This window comes from Taudactylus pleione, unplaced genomic scaffold (assembly GCF_031769625.1).
Source record: "Taudactylus pleione unplaced genomic scaffold, aTauple2 ptg000154l, whole genome shotgun sequence".
NCBI classification, from domain to species: domain Eukaryota; kingdom Metazoa; phylum Chordata; class Amphibia; order Anura; family Myobatrachidae; genus Taudactylus; species Taudactylus pleione.
The window spans coordinates 2,731,464-2,748,545 of record NW_028284556.1 but is presented as its reverse complement, the minus strand read 5'-3'; the positions used below and the strand labels follow the sequence as shown (position 1 = coordinate 2,748,545).

The following is a 17,082-nucleotide window of genomic DNA, read 5'->3' as shown; positions in this document are numbered from 1 at the left end:
CATTCCTTTCTGCATTTTTTTTTATTTCTTTTTTTTATTCTAAATAACTACACATTTTGATTTATCGCTTCTGTTTTAACATTATGTTTAAACTACTTTTCCTACCAGAAGAAATAACACTAATGGTCACTTTGAATAAAAGCGGACCCAGGGCTATAATTCATAGGGTGCTCCCCTGGTCACCAATCTGTCTCCTGTCTTTTACCCAAACCTTACTCTGTTCTGTTATCTGTGAGACAAAGTTGTGGCATTTTATTTTTTTTAATACATTTTTCAGGATTCCATATCCAATTGCTGACAAAAATCTAAATACCCTGCATCCACTGATCTACCCTGATTATCACTGCAGTTATGGAATAACGTTTTTTTTTTTACTTTATTTCTTAGGCGCATATCTTGAATAAACAATAGGTCAATAATTATTTTTTTTCCCTCTTCATTTTTTTATTGATGAGACTCGCCTATCGATCGTTTTCATATACTTCACTGTTGTGTTTTGTGTAGTGGAACTAAATTTTCAATTTTTCCAATTTATTTTTAGCATTAAAATTGGTGTCAATCAATAAAATCAGAAGTGATAACTTTACAGAGGAAAGTTATCCATAAAATAGTAGTTCGATTTCTATATCATTACGCACTTCATGTTCTACATGGTGGCCATAGGATTAGGTGGGCATAAATTGTTGCATCTGACAGCCCAGGTACCCTGTTTTGGGTCCTTATGCCAGAAGGCTATCTGCCGGATGTGATAAGGTAACTATAAGAAATAGAATTGTCATTAAACAGTGTTACATTAGCAATAGCTCCAGCATCGGATCAGTCGAGCTTACATTGGAAAATTTTGAACAATTTTCCTGTGTGTTATCTTTTTCAATATAACCACGTTTTAATGGGAAGAGAGAAGCATTAATAGTCACAAGCCCCTGAGTGATGGTGGGAGGGGACAGCTTCTCACTGTTCATTTTTCTGACCTAAAAGATTCTCATGTACACAAGCTCTCAGAAAATAGAATCGCGTCATGAGTGCAAGAATGACCATCGAACATGGTAGGGGGGTCTATGGCGCTTGCTTGTACAATTAGCTTTTTCATATAAAGCAGTTTATAGCTTCCTTTGTATTTGCACATTTAAATAAAACTCTTTTTAAATGTGTTCCTTACAGGATTACCATTCATCACTGCACCAAACAAATTTGAAGCTCTTGCCGCTCATGATGCATTGGTTGAATTGAGTGGAGCCTTAAACACTGTTGCCTGTAGCTTAATGAAGATTGCCAATGATATTCGCTTTCTTGGATCAGGACCACGGTCAGGTCTTGGAGAATTAAATTTGCCAGAAAATGAACCTGGAAGCAGTATTATGCCAGGTAATACTATGATTTATTTTCACATAGAGGACAACATGGAAGCAACTGAGTGTGTTTTATATCCAGAAAAAGGTCTCTAAAGCTTTGAACATCAACATATTACACCGCACTGCACAGCGTGAGAAAACGTTGCTGTACAAGTAATAAACAATGACTTATAGCAGAGCATAAGTCGTATATACCAGTCGTCTGGAGGCAAGTTAGAGTTCAGCGTTAAACCCCTAGTAAAAATATAGATCAGGTACCTCCTATACCTTTTGTATGTCAAATTATCTGATTGGACAACATACAGATCAGCTTATCCCAGCTACTAAGGAGACCGTACCATTACATAGCTGAGTTATCATATTCTACTTGGGATATATGGCTGATTAGTTTTTGACAAGCATCCTTATAAATGTGTTATTTCACTTATTTGCATTTGTGCAATTTATTAAAGATTATTGCTAATGTTAGGTTCAATTAGTTTGTTTTTATATTTTGCTCTTGTTTTTAAGCATTTTAATAAGTTCTATTTTAAGTAACCATTCTCAAACAACTCTTGGTAATTTTCTCTTGAATGCCACCTTTTATGATAGCATTTCTTTCCCCTTTATTATGTGTTATTGTTCTATCTGTAATAATTTGTTTTTTTATTAGTCTGAGTAGTTTGTTTAGTTCTTTTTTACATAGTCAATTATCAAATATGTTCAATAGTTTGCACATTTGTATGTTTTATTTTTCAGTAACCTCTATTGGAATAAAGCTATTTTCTTTCTCTATTTCCTCTGTACAGGCAAAGTGAATCCTACACAGTGTGAGGCTGTTACTATGGTAGCAGCTCAGGTGATGGGTAATCATGTTGCTATTACAATAGGAGCAAGTAATGGACATTTTGAATTAAATGTTTTCAAACCTTTAATTGTAAGTAAACATTCTTTTATTTCTATGTTGCCTATTACATGTGCATCACACATAGGGACATACTCAATTAAGGTCATGGGTCTGTAGGCACCTCTAGTGATGATGCTAAAAAAAAAATGGTGCAAGCAGAAATAAGTGTGAGCACATTCACGAGACTCCAATAGCCCCATAGACTAATAAACATACTGAATTTCTTCCATCCTGCTTACTATTTATTTTAGCTTGTAAAATGAGAAAAATAGTTAGGCATTATTTATTTATTTTTTTGCTGAAAATGCGTCATAGAATACAGATGTGTCCTTATACAACTTTGCTGCAGTCACGCTAAAATGCCCCTCTCGGTGCGCCAGGTACCGTGAGACTCTGCTAGCGCCGGGCATCTTTTTATTTAGAGATATATATATATAATCTCAGACACAAACTAAAAAATGTGCATTTGATGTATTTTATGCGCATCAAGCTGAATATAAGCAGAATTTAAGTCAGCTTGTTTAATGCAAGTGTCTGAGTTATAACATCAGAACTAGTGCATGCTACATTCTGAATTTTAATGCATTACCAAAATGTAAGTGCAATCTATACCATTAAAATGAATATACAATTTTCTCATTGTGTGCATTCACGCATGAAAAACAAGTTGGCAGTGTTCAGATGTGAACAAACACTGCTGTATTATCTGCACTAAACATCAGGTGTAGTTATATTTAAAAGTGCCCTGTAGGCTCACTATAGGGGTAGGCTGAGCAGTTTAGCTGTCATTGCAAGGCATTCCATTTATCATGTGGAACTTCATTTTTGTTCTTTCTTAGTCTGTTCTATCTGCACATAAGGTTTATTTATAGGTTACTACAGTAACTATCGTATTATCAACAATTATATTTAAAAACAGGATTTTCTCCTACTCAGATTCATGCACTTTTGTAACACCAGATATTACCATAAAATGTGCTTTTCTGACTGGGTGACTAATGAAATAGATAAAGGGGGGGCCATAGATATAGCTTATCTAGACTTTAGTAAGGCTTTTGACACTGTTCCACATCACAGACTGTTAAATAAACTGGAAAGCATGGATACAAAGATAGTTGAATGGATAAGATCATGGCTGCAGGATAGGAAACAGAGAGTTGTAGTAAACAGAGTGCAGTCTGAAGAGGGAAATGTTACCAGTGGAGTACTTCAGGGATCTGTACTGGGACCATTGCTTTTTAATATGTTTATTTGTGACATTGCAACTGGTATTGAAGAGAAACTATGCCTTTTTTCAGATGACACAAAGGTATGCAACAGGGCAAAGACACTAGGAGGGGTAAAACAAATGATTGATGATCTAGGAGATAGTCATGTGTAGAGGAATGGTCAAGAACGTGGCAACTACAATTTAATGCCAAAAAATGCAAGATCATGCGCTTGGGTCTCAAAGATCCAAAGACTAAATATAGTATTAATGGCACTATACTGGAAAGTACTGAAGAGAAAAGGGATTTAGGAGTCACTATTTCAGGTGACTTAAAGGAAAGCAAACATTGTAACAAAGCAACGAGGAAGGCAAGTCAGGATGCTCGGCGAATCCGTAGCAGAAATAAGTGATAATACCACTGTATAGGTCATTGGTACGTCCTCATCTCGAATACTGTGTTCAGTTCTGGAGGCCATATCTCCAGAAGGATATTAATACTTTAGAGACTGTACAAAGAAGGGCAACTAAAATGGTGCAAGGTCTACACCACAAAACGTACCAGGAAAGACTAAAAGATCTCTTAATTGTATAGTTTGGAGCAGAGAAGGGATAGGGGGGACATGATAGAAACGTTCAAATATATAAAGGGTTTTAACAAGGTAAAGGAAGGAGACATTCTTCAAAGAAAGAGAAGTATTAGAACAAGAGGACATGTTCTAAAACTGGAGGGTGGTAGGTTCAGGGGAAATTTGAGGAAAAATTACTTCACAGAAAGGATAGTGGACAAGTGGAATAGCCTCCCATCAGAGATGGTAGAGGCTAAGACAGTAAAGCAATTTAAACATGCATGGGATAGACATAAGGATATCCTTCAGAAGAAGTAAGGATCAATAAGGGTTGAGGTAACAATATGTTTAAAAGTGGGGCAGACTAGATGGGCCAAGTGGTTCTTATCTGCCGTCAAATTCTATGTTTCTATAAATAAGTTATTGTTAAGGTCTCTGAAGTATACCAGTAAGCAGATGGCTTCTAGGTCAGGTTATCCACATCTTCTCTCTATATTCCTCTATTTAATTTTTAATAGTGATGGTCAGCTGGCATTGTGGCTTTTGCCGCTTGACATTCGGTAATTAATTTCTTGTACAGGTCCATCCTGCTGTCTCCAGTGATGCTGCAGTACAGGCCTGGCCAACCTGTGGCTCTCCAACTGTTGTGAAACTACAAGACCCAGCATGCCTTGCCAAAGTTTTAGTATTCCCTAATAGCAAAACTGTGGCAAGTCATGGTGGGACTTGTAGTTTCACAACAGCTGGAGAGCCACAAGTTGGCCAGGCCTGCTGTAGTATTTTTTCAGCTGTTGTGGATGTGTCTTCTGTATTGAATACTAACTGTTTTTGTTTTGTTTTTTGTTTTTAGATCAAAAATATTCTAAACTCAATCAGACTACTAGGTGATGCGTCTGTTTCTTTTACTGATAATTGTGTTGTTGGAATTCAAGCAAATACTGAAAAAATCAATAGATTGATGAATGAATCATTAATGCTTGTAACTGCTCTCAACCCACACATAGGTAAGAACTTTATATCAGATTTATGCTTTTTAGAATATAGCATAAGAAACAAATGAGGAAATATCAAAACTGAATAATGTAGTTTATAATGTACTTATTTTTATTATTATTATTTTTTTCCCTGTGACTTTTAGTCAACTGCAGAGACTGTACATATAGTGGTTGCTGTAAAAGTAATACGTCCTTTCATCGTGCAGCACTTCTCTGTACGTTTCTCAGCCATTACAGATACATTACACAGCATTCCCCATATGACTTTTTCTATGGTACTCTTCATCCACTATGGATTGTTCTGGACAGTCTGATTTACTTTGCACTATAATCTAAGTGTCTTGTGGATAAAGTACTTGATAGAAATGTCTCTGCTACTTTATGGTATACTTGGTATTCTTTATACTATTTTGTCCAATACAATAAAAAAGTGGCAATCAAACATTAATTTCCTCTGCTGTCCAATCTGGCGGACACTACAGACTTTGGCTTAAAGGGGCTGGCACTTGGAGTAGGCACAAAATCAGGCATGTCAAACATGCGGCCCGAGAGCTGCATTCGGCCCGAATAAACATTTTCTGCGGCCCCAGAGATATATATATATATATATATATATATATATATATATATATATATATTTATTAGCATGTAGACGGGCACTCAATATATAGGAGAATCGCCGGGGTGCCTGCCTAAAGATTGATATATGGCATGTCTCCTGCTCCGTGGAACAAAAATAGGCGGCACTCGTCCGGACTTGGTAAAACAAGTGAGTGGTTTTAATCCAACATGAACCGACGTTTCAAGGCTCCAACGGCCTTTTTATCAAGGTGTGATAACACCTTGATAAAAAGGCCGTTGGGGCTTGAAACGTCGGTTCATGTTGGATTAAAACCACTCACTTGTTTTACCAAGTCCGGAGATAGATAGATAGATAGATAGATAGATAGATAGATAGATAGATAGATAGATATATATATATATATATATATATATATATATATATATATATATATATATATATATATATATATATATATATATATGCGGCCCACACCCCTGCCACGATCGGGCAGTGTTAACAGGCTGGCAACGGTGGCCTCTGAAGCGATCAGAATCCTCTGATCGCTTCAAAGGCCAGTGATTCAGCGTGCGGGTGACGTCACCCGCGACAAGCAGAGCCTGCACCTGCCGCTCTGGATCTAGTTAGATCCAGTCAGCGGCAGCATCTACGTGGGACGGCGTGCCCAGCGGCCGTCGTGAAGAAAGGTATGTACTGCACAGATAGGAGAGTTGGGCCTGTTCTATACTGGGAGGGGGCACAACATAAGGGGCATTACTGGGGGCTCTGCATAAGGGGCATTACTGGGGGCACAACATAAGGGACATTACTGGGGGCTCTGCATAAGGGGCACTAAGGACATTACTGGGGGCTCTTCGTAAAGGGGCATTACTGGGGCCTATTCATAAGGGGCACTACTAAGGGCATTACTGGGGTCTCTGCATAAGGGGCATTACTGGGGGCTCTGCATAAGGGGCATTACTGGGACACTGCATAAGGTGCTCTTCTAGGGACATTACTGGGGGCACTGCATAAGGGGCATTACTGGGGCACTGCATAAGGGGCATTGCATAATGGCACAAATTTAGGGGGCATTGCAAAAGGGGCTCTAATACAGGGTGGAATTGCATAAGGGGCTCTACTACAGGGGGCACTGCATTGGTTTTTATTAATAATAAACCTTTCAAAATTGCATATAAGACTTTTTGGTTTTTTTTTGTTGTTGTTGACCTTGAATATTCGGCCCTTGTGGGATTTTGAGTTTGACATGCCTGCACTAAATAGTTACCTAAACTAAGGTCTGCTCTCCTCTAACTCCTCCCACCTCCCCTAGACTTCAGTCTTTTATATAATGTCTTCGAGAAGGGCTTGGTTTAAGCTTTTATTTTTTCTTTCTGATGCTATTGAGTGCCTTTGTCCCTGTTTGCAGGGCTCAGTCACTCGTGGAGCGGGGCATTAGTTAGGCAGTCGGCGAGACCCTTGGAGTGGTCCTTGGTTGTCGGAAAGGGTCACTTCTTACAGTGACTGGGACCTCCAACTTCTTAATCGGCCATACCACACGCTCCAACAGTAAGGCGGCCAGGACGAGGAACCCCGACGCAGCCTTCGTGGACTCATGTCTCAGGGTCACTGTCTACATCCGGACCTGGCCCGTCTGTCTTTAACGGCTTGGCTCTTGAGACATCCCTCCTAAGGTCTAAAGCAGTATTGGGGAACCTCCTGCCCGGGGGCGTATAAGCCCCTCTGAATCATTTTGTCTGGCCCTCTGAGCTTTTTTCTGCTAGACTCATCTGGCTAGCAGGGTACCTAGAATGGCACTCTGCAGCCAGAATCTATGCAGCAGTGCCACCTGGAGCATCCTTAGGATGATTCAGCTGATCACACCACTGCCCTTACAGCTCGCCAGAGCATCCTGAGGACGCTCCGGGCATTGCTGTAATCACCTGCGATTGTGGCCCCGTCCCGTGTGATGTCACACGGAGGGGGCCTGGCCTGCACCAGGTCCGCAAATAATGTTCTATATATCCAAATGGCCATTGGCTGAAAAAAGGATCCCCACCCCTGGTCTAAAGGGTTCTTTAGCTCTGGTCCATGGTCTAAAGGGTTCTTTAACTCTGGTCCAGACCATGCTCAGAGCATGTAAACCGGCCTCAGCCAGGATTGATCACAGAGTGTGGCATACATATTTCTAGAGTCTTTTCCTTTCTTCAAGCTGGTTTGGATCTTGGCCTCTGCCTAGCCTCTCTGAAAGTACATGTCTCTGCTCTGTCCATCTGGTTCCAGAGCAGAATTGCTTCTCTACTGGATGTTCACACCTTCCTGCAAGGTGTTCTCTGTATACAACCTCCCTTTGTGTCTCCTGTGGTACCGTGGGATTTGTCAGTGGTTCTCGACGCACTTCAGGAATCTCCATTCGAACCCCTGGAGTCATTAGATGTCAAATGGATCACTGCGAAGACTGTATCTTCTGGCTATAGTATCCAGGGGCGGATTGGGCCGCCGGGAAAGCGGGAGAGTTCCCGCTGGGCCGGCCCCATGAACCCCTTTGCTGGGCTTGAAGACACTGCTGGCTGGGCTGGCAGACATTGCGGCTGCTTGTCGGCTGCCGTGCTTCCAAGATTTGCATTCCGCTATGGAACGCAAACCAGAAGCTCCCGGCTCCACTATGAATGTATCTGCGCCACGGTGTCCCCTCTCTCCCTCCCTCAGCCGCCACCCGCTGTCAGCCCCCTCTCTGGGATGGTCAGAGCTGGTCCGGGCCGTACTTTCCCCTGGGGCTGCTGGAGTCGATGAGGTGAACCACGCAGCTGTGCCGCTGGGATGGACTTCGAGTAGGAGCCGGAGGAGCAGGATACGGATGGCAGAGGCACACTCACTCTGGCTGTGTGAGGCTGCTGTCAGCACTGAGGGACTTTAGCCGGTACCCATGAGCTGCGGTGAGCTGAAGTGACACTGGAGTGGAGCCTGGAGGTGATTCTTGTTCAGCTTATTCCTGGTGAGTCTCTTCCACTCTTATCCTGCCTGCTTATTGCGACCATTAAAATCACCCTGTCCCCTGCTCAACAGTACTACTCCCAGCCTGCCACTGCTTTCCACTATTACACCCATCCTGCCCCCAGTTCTGAGCTACTACTCCCAGCCTACCCCAAACTATTACTACTCTAAGCCTGTCCCTGCTCTGCCATTATTACTACTCCCATTCTCCCTCTGCATCCCACTACTATTACTACTCCCATCCTCCTTCCCATTATTGCTACTCCTATCCTGACCCCAGCAGCAGCGGAGTTTGTGAAGCATGTTCTTCTGCTGCTAGTTCTGGAGGGGGCGATTTGCTCACAGCTCTACCCCCTGGCCTCACAGTACAGCGCCCTCCTTAACTACCAACCCCACCTCTGGAACATACCCTTAACCTGCCCTGCCTGGGGACATACACTACTCGCCAACCCCAGGGTCCCACTCCCGCCGGCCCCGGGGACTTACACTGCTCACCCTATTTTTGTCTTGTGGAGGACAATGTTTTTTTGTTTTTTTTTGTTCCTGTGTTGGGGCAAATGGCTATACAGTCAGTCAATGGTCGGAGGTCCCACCCCCCTCAAGTTCAACGTTCCTGATGAAAAATTTTAAATAAATGTGAAACTTTGAACTTGAGGGGAGTGGGACCTCCGACCATTGACTGACTGTATAGCTGTGAGTGCCGTCTATACACTGCCACTTTCTGTATTCATTTGCGAAGGAGGGCACCCAGCGAAGTTGTTCTTTAGTAAGCAAGAGTGCCAAGTACTTTGTATTTGCACATATATATATATGTGTGTGTGTGTGTGTATATATATATATGTGTATATATATATATATGTGTATATATATATATATATATATATATGTATGTGTGTATATATATATATATATATATATTTTTTTTTTTTTACATAGTTTTACCTGTCAGGGCTTAATGTGTATTTTTCCCCTGTGGGGTCCTTATTGTTTTATTGATTTCTGTAGGGGCCAATGTGTTTGTTTTTCCAGTGGGAACCAATGTGTTTTATTTTTTTTTCTGTGCGGGTTGTTTTTTTTTTTTCTCTTGTGGGGGCCAATGTGTTTGTATTTTTTCCTGTGGGGGCCAATGTATATTGTTTTCTGTAGGGACTAATGTGTTTTTATATTTTTTTCTTGTTGAGGCTAATGTATTTTTATTTTATTCTTGTGGGGGCCAATGTGTTTTATTCTTTCCTGTGGAGACTAATGTGTTTTTTTTTTTTTTTTTGTCCTGTCTGGTGTCAATGTGTATATTTTTTTTCCCATGGGGATGAATGTGTTTTTATTTATTTTTTTGTGTGGACCAATGTGTTTTAATTTTTCCAGTGGGGGATAATGTTTTTGTTTTTTTTTCCTGTCGGAGTTCAATGTGTTTTTTTCCTGTAGGGGTCAAGGTGTTTTATTTATTTTTCTTGTGCTTTGTTTTTCATCTGCGTATGAGTTTGAGTTGCAGTGCGGATTCATATGCATGCACCAAGAAGAGTATTAGAAATGTGTTGGGTGTTCCTAGCTGGTTACAGGGGGTTGGCTATAGAGACGCTGAATTGCTCACATTGGAGGCCATACTTACATGGATGTTCTGCACCATAGGGCTGGTGAAAGTTCAGATGTTGCAACCAATGCTGGCATCTAAAGACTTAAGGCCGGTAGTGTGTACCGACCTCGTTAGCGACGGGACCAGGCGGGGTGTCAGCATTATCAAGTGCATACACACTTGCTGATGCCGGGAGCAATGGCGCGAGAGCGGGGGCCATGCTGCATTCGGCAGCATGACCCTCACTTACGATGTTGCCCGTCAGACTTGCATGCAAGTCCGATGGGCGATGTCATTGACAACGTGTGGGAGTGCACATCGTCAGTGACATAGTGGTACACACTGGAAGATGTGCCAAATAGGTCGCTACGATCTGCCGCCCGCTTAGTGTGTACCCGGCATTAGAAACTGACAGTGGGCATATCAGTCCTTGCATATTCGGATGCACGGCAGTATACCAGGGAGGGGCATTGTAGCATCATTAGTCTAAAGTCACAACTGCAGAAAAAGACGCAAGGATGGCTGCAACTGCATCCAACTCAGAATCAGGCCCTATGATCCCGACCCCCTCGACAGACGCCACCCCCTCAACTGACTCCGCTTCCATTAGGGCTGCTTCGATAAATTTCCCAGGCTGGTTTTCCATCCCAATCCGCCCCTGATAGTATCTGCCCGTAGGTTATCTGATTTAGGGGTGCTCTCCTGTCGCTCCTCATTCCTAATCTTTCATCCGGACAGGGCTGTTCTCTGAACACACCCTGGCTTCCTTCCAGTGGTGGTCTCCTGTTTCCACCTTAATTAGGAAATTGTGGTTCCAGCTTTTCAATCACCAGACCTCTCGGCAGGTGAGGCCTCTTTGGATGTGGTCCGTGCTCTGAAGATCTACGTGGACTGTACTAGTTTCATCAGGCAATCAGACTCCCTCTTTGTCCTATATGGATTCCACAAGAAGGGATGGCCAGCTAACAAACAATCTCTGGCCAGATGGCTTTGCATGGCTATCTCGCAGGCTTACACGCAAACTGGCCTTCCTGTGTCGGCTACAGTATCTGCTTGTTCTACTCGCTCTGTGGGTCCCTCATGGGCAGCCCGACGTGGTGCCTCTGCTGAACAACTGTGTGAGGCGGCCACATGGTCTTCTGTTCACACCTTTCTATGTTCTATGCCTTTGATACTTTTGCCTCTCAGGATGCTTGCTTTGGGTGTCGAGTTCTCCTCTCGGCTCAGGAGCGTCCCCGCCCTTGAACAACTGTTTTGCGATTTCCCCATTGTCTCCCTGTGAAGCTCTATGGACCCTGAAGAAGAAAAGGAGAGTTATGGTAAAACTTACCCTTGTTAATTCTTTCTTTGAAGTCCATAGGGTACACAGGGCACCCGCCCTGACGCTCCTAGCTTTTATAGGTTTCTTCTCTTGGTCACTTGTTTCCTTCTCTATGTGAGTGTGTGATTCTTCAATGTACCAGTCTTCCTTCTCTCCTATCCTGCTCCTGCCTTGGGCTTGTTAACAAAACTGATTTGCCTTCAGGCTGTGGGCGGGTATAGGGGGAAGGACCGGAGCATCCTGGGATACGAAAAAGTTTTGCTTTTGGTGTCCAGTCCTCAAAGTACCACCTACACCCCCATTGTCTCCATGTGGACCCCATGGACTTCGAAGAAAGGTAGTTAACAAGGGTAAGTTTTACAGAACTCTCCTTGTTAAACTTTATTATTTAAAAAAAAACATTTTCCTCCTTTTTACTTGTGTTTATATATTATTAGTTGGTTATAAGAGACTACCCAGTACAGATCACTTAATGGGTTAATACTGAGGGGGTGGACTCCTTAGGATATTAAAGTGGACACGCCTACTATGACGTAGTACAGGTGTCCGCCAGGACCAAAAGACTATCTCTACACCGAATGGAGGACGTATGTTCAAGATAAATCCACAAGGCACCCACCATATCCAAAAGCTGTAGCATGGCCTACCCATAAGACTAGGACAATCTCTGCAAAATTGTTAGCTTTTTTCCTTTATGAATTCTCTGCAGAAGTTACTTTTATATTGTACAGCACTGCACCTTAACACAAGTAAAGTTTGCACGCTATTGCATGGTCTATTCTACTCATTACTTTATTCACATTAGAATAACCTATATACATATTACAGGCACAGTTTGCAATAACCATTGTTTATAATAAAGAGCTTTGTACTGTTAATAGGTAAATATCATATGCAAAGATTTGTTTACTGTAATTACATGGTGCAGAGATGTAAGCCAGAAAAACAAATAAAGATAGGTACACTATACAATTATCGGTGCGATTTGCCAATAATCGGGTGATCTGCTTGTTTTTTGGTGTAGTATGTAGGCCTGAGCGTTATGCCAAAATGCAGATAAAACGGCCAGAAACACTGCTTGATTTTCGAATCAATAAAATTTGTTAAAAAAAACCCCGATATCGTTCAAATTGTGGTCATAATCTGCCCATATTTCTTACGCTTTTTCATGACTACATCATCCTCCTGCTTGTGGGTGGACATATGCACATCGAAATTATGGCATACAGGGTATCTTGTATGTATTACAATACAGGTTGAGTCTCCCATATCCAAATATTCCGAAATACGGAATATTCCGAAATACGGAATATTTTTAGCATGACTGAGATAGTGAAAACTTTGATTTTTGATGGTTCAATGCACACAAACTTTGTTTAAGGCACAAATTAATTAAAACTAAAGTATAAAATGACCTATAGGCTGTGTGTATAAGGTGTATATGACACATAAATGAATTTCATGTATGTACACACACTTTGTTTGAGGCACAAAATTATTGAAAATATTGTATAAAACTACCTTCAGGCTGTGTGTATAAGGTGTATATAAATCATAAATGCATTCTGTGTTTAGATTTGGGCCCTATACCTAAGACATTTCAATATGGTATGCAATTATTACGGAATATTCCGATATCCAAAATACCCCTGGTCCCAAGCATTTTGGATATGGGAGACTCAACCTGTACCGTGTGGCGTAGCAGAAAGTATGTAACATAACAGGTTTCCATTTGAAAAACATTGAGTGTTTTCTTTCCCTAATATTTATCCCTTTTATTTAAGAGGCTGTATGATCGACATCGATTTACATATTTGATGATTTTGTGTTAGATTTTTTACATATTTTTTTTTTTTAAACTATCAATATTAGGACTTACGGTGGGAAGGCCTCGTATGTGGCCGTGTTTTATTTGGGCTCCTCAGAACCCGGGCCCCTAAGTACTTTTGCGGGTGCTATTCAGGGAACTAGAGGCACTGTTTGATGCGGATGTCGAGGAGTCCCTACAGGGAGTGTGATGCTGGACATTTAGATTCCTTGTTACTGTTTCCCTGGCATCTGGCTCGCACTGCTGAACGCCTCCCCAGCCATCTTGCTGATGTGGTTGTTCCCTGCCAGGAGAGATCGATCCCCCGATGTGACAGGCTGTGACCGGCTTGTACCTGGATTGCCAACACACTGCACCCTTACCGAGAGCTGGAAGTTTCCCACCCTGCTGATGCCTCGGCTGGGTGACCTTTAGTTGGTTCCCCGCAGGAGTGTGACACACCTGCGGCAGCATGTGGTGTCTCTCTAACCCTACGGACATAGGGCCTGATTCAGAGACGGACGCTCTGAATCAGGGCGTTTTTTTTTTTTTTTTTGTGTGTGGCCTCCTGGCCGCTCGCTTAGCTGTTTGGCGCCCCCAGGCATATTGTTGCCCGTGCCCAAACAAATTAAGGGGCTGTGGTCTTATGGAAAAAGCCCATAACCATGACACACACCCCTTTCTCATCACTCTGGGAACAATGCTTTCCATTCCATATGCACCTTAATGCAGTCCCCCCAGCAGTGCTCCTTATACAATACCCCCAGTACGCAATGTCCCCCAGTAGTGGTCCCTCTTATGCAGGCCCCAAGTAGTGCCCCTTATACATTGCCCCCAGTAGTGGTCACCCTTCTGCAGACCCCCAGTAGTGATCCCCCCCGCTATGCAGTGCCCCTTATACAGTGCCCCCAGTAGTTGTTCCCCTTGTGCCCCAGGTGTGGTCCCCCTTATGTAGTCCCCCAGTAGTAGTCCCCCCTATGCAGTGCCCCTTGTGCCCCAGGAGAGGTCCCCCTCATGCTGGACTCCAGTAGTGTCCCCAGTTGTGATCCCCCCCTATGCAGTGCCCCAGCAATGGTCCCCCCTGTGCAGTGCCCCCAGTATAGTCCTCCCCCCCCCCCATATGCAGTGCCCCCAATAGTGGTACCCCTTATGCAGTGACCCAAGTTGTAGTCCCCGTCCCCCCTGCAGTACCCTCAGTATTGCCCTTTATGTAGTGGCCCCCTGTGAGTGTGCCCCCAGTAGTAATGGCCCATTAGTGTGCCCCCAGTAGTAATGCCCCTGTTAGTGTGCCACGCCCACACACACAAAAAAAAACATGCAGTACTTACCTTTAGCCCCGATCCTACGTCCGCTGCTCCTCGGAACTATGGGAGAGACATCATGACGTCTCCCCCGTAGTGCCCGTGGGGGGAGTCGGACGCTGGATGTCAGGTGTGAGCTCCGGCATCCGCCGCTTATCGCAACTACGGGAGAGACGTCATGACATCTCAACCACAGTGCCCGTGGGGTGGGAGCCGGAGCTCAGGAGTGAGCTCTGGCTGTCACGGCCGGGGGGTAGGGGGAGTGTGGCAGTGGCGAAGGGGTGGTGGAAAGAGGAGGAGTGCGGCAGAGGGCTCTAGGGTGTGGGTAGGACTGTGGCGCTGGTGACCGCCGCCTACAGCACCCTCTGCTGGCTGGCACTCTAAGCAGCTGCGTAGTTCGCGTAACGGGAGGGCCGGCTATGTCTGTCTCTTGCCGACTCTGGTGTCCTGTCCCCCTTGGCTGTGTCCTGAACGAGTTGGCTTTGGTGATATCACGCTGTTAGCAGTCCCGGTGGTTGCTGTCTCACAACACTCATCTCGATGCTAATACTGTCTGTAGCACCTATCATTTTCTTTTCTTCTTCCCCCACACTTGGTTCTTTACCCTCCTTGTGTGTTATCCCTTTCCTCCAAACCTCCTTATCCCATCCCCAATCTTTTTTTTTTTTTTATATTTCTCCCCACTTTCTACCTATTCTATTTCTACCTTCTACTTGGCTTCTACAATTATGTCTCTGAGCAGAGAAGTGTGGTGCTAGTTATCTCAGGACTACTGTCCGCTTTGAATACGGGACTACCTATAATATGCCTATAACACTACTGCTTATATGCCCCATTGATATATAGACATCTGTAGCTAAAGATGAGTACACATCTAGCAGATATATCTGTAGATGGTCGTTCATATACACTAAACGACCATCATATTCCAGGCAGCCGCGGGTCCCGCTGGCCGCGGAGCTGATCGCCTGTACACACTTGCCGATGGACAGAAATCTGCATGTATCTGTCCATCGGCTGTGCAGTACAGCCGACACGATATGTCTGTGAACAACGTCGTGAACACAGCGGCCGACGGGCACCAGATATATTGGCCGATCAATTGATCAGCCAATATACAGTCAGGTCCATAAATATTGGGATATTGACAGAATTTTCAGATTTTGGCCTCTATTCACCACCACAATGGTTTTGAAAAACAAACAAGATGTGCTTTAACTGCAGACTTTCAGATTTAATTTGAGGGTAATTACATGCAAATCAGGTGAACGGTGTAGGAATTACAAGTTTCAATATGTGCCTCCCACTTTTTAAGGGGCCAAAAGTAATGGGACTATCAACTCAAAAGCTATTTCATGGACAGGTGTGGGCTATTCCCTCATTATTTCATTATCAATTAAGCAGGTAAAAGATCTGGAGTTGATTCTAGGTGTGACATTTGCATTTGGAATCAGTTGCTGTCAACTCTCAATATGAGATCCAAAGAGCTGTCACTATCGGTGAAGCAAGCCATCATTAGGCTGAAAAATCAAAACAAACCCATCAGAGAGATAGCAAAACATTAGGTGTGGCAAATCTACTGTTTGGAACATTCTTAAAAAGAAAGTACGCACCGGAGAGCTCAGCAACACCAAAAGACCCAGAAGACCACGGAAAACAACTGTGGTGGATGACAAAAGAATTATTTCCCTGGTGAAGAAAAACCCCTTCAGAACAGTTGGCCAAATCAAGAACACTCTCCAGGAGGTAGATGTATATGTGTCAAAGTCAACAATCAAGAGAAGACTTCACAAAAGTGAATATAGAGGGTTCACCACAAGATGCAAACCATTGGTGAGTCACAAAAACAGGAAGACCAGATTAGAGTTTGCCAAACAACATCTAAAAAAGCCATTAAAGTTCTGGAACAACATCCTATGGACATATGAGACAAAGATCAACTTGCACCAGAGTGATGGGAAGAGAAGAGAAGGAAAGGAACTGCTCATGATCCAAAACATACCACCTCATCAGTGAAGCATGGTGGTGGTAGTGTCATGGTGTGGGCATGTATGGCTGCCAATGGAACTGGTTCCCTTGTATTTATTGATGCTGTGACTGCTGACAAAAGCAGCAGAATGAATTCTGAAGTGTTTCGGGCAATATTATATGCTCATATTCAGTCAAATGCTTCAGAGCTCATTGGACGGTGCTTCACAGTGCAGATGGACAATGACCCGAAGCATACTGCAAAAGCAACCAAAGAGTTTTTTAAGGCTAAAAAGTGGAATGTTATGCAATGGCCAAGTCAATCCCCTGACCTGAATCTGACTGAGCATGCATTTCACTTGATGAAGACAAAACTGAAGGGAAAATGCCACAAGAACAAGCAGGAACTGAAGACATTTGCAGTAGAGGCCTGGCAGATCATCACCAGGGATGAAACCCAGCGTCTGGTGATGTCTATGCGTTCCAGACTTCAGGCTGTAATTGCCTGCAAAGGATTTGCAACAAAGTATTAAAAAGTGACAGTTAG

General features: G+C 43.3%; 1 protein-coding gene across 1 annotated transcript in view; it reads left to right on the top strand.

Moving 5' to 3' along the window:
- The window catches only part of FH (fumarate hydratase), a 70,087-nt gene that overhangs the window by 36,170 nt on the left and 16,835 nt on the right, over positions 1 to 17,082 (top strand). The window contains exons 7-9 of the mRNA XM_088474463.1: positions 1,162 to 1,365; positions 2,141 to 2,268; positions 4,865 to 5,018. Coding sequence (XP_088330589.1) covers positions 1,162 to 1,365; positions 2,141 to 2,268; positions 4,865 to 5,018 — 486 coding nt within the window. The remainder of the gene's footprint in view (positions 1 to 1,161; positions 1,366 to 2,140; positions 2,269 to 4,864; positions 5,019 to 17,082) is intronic.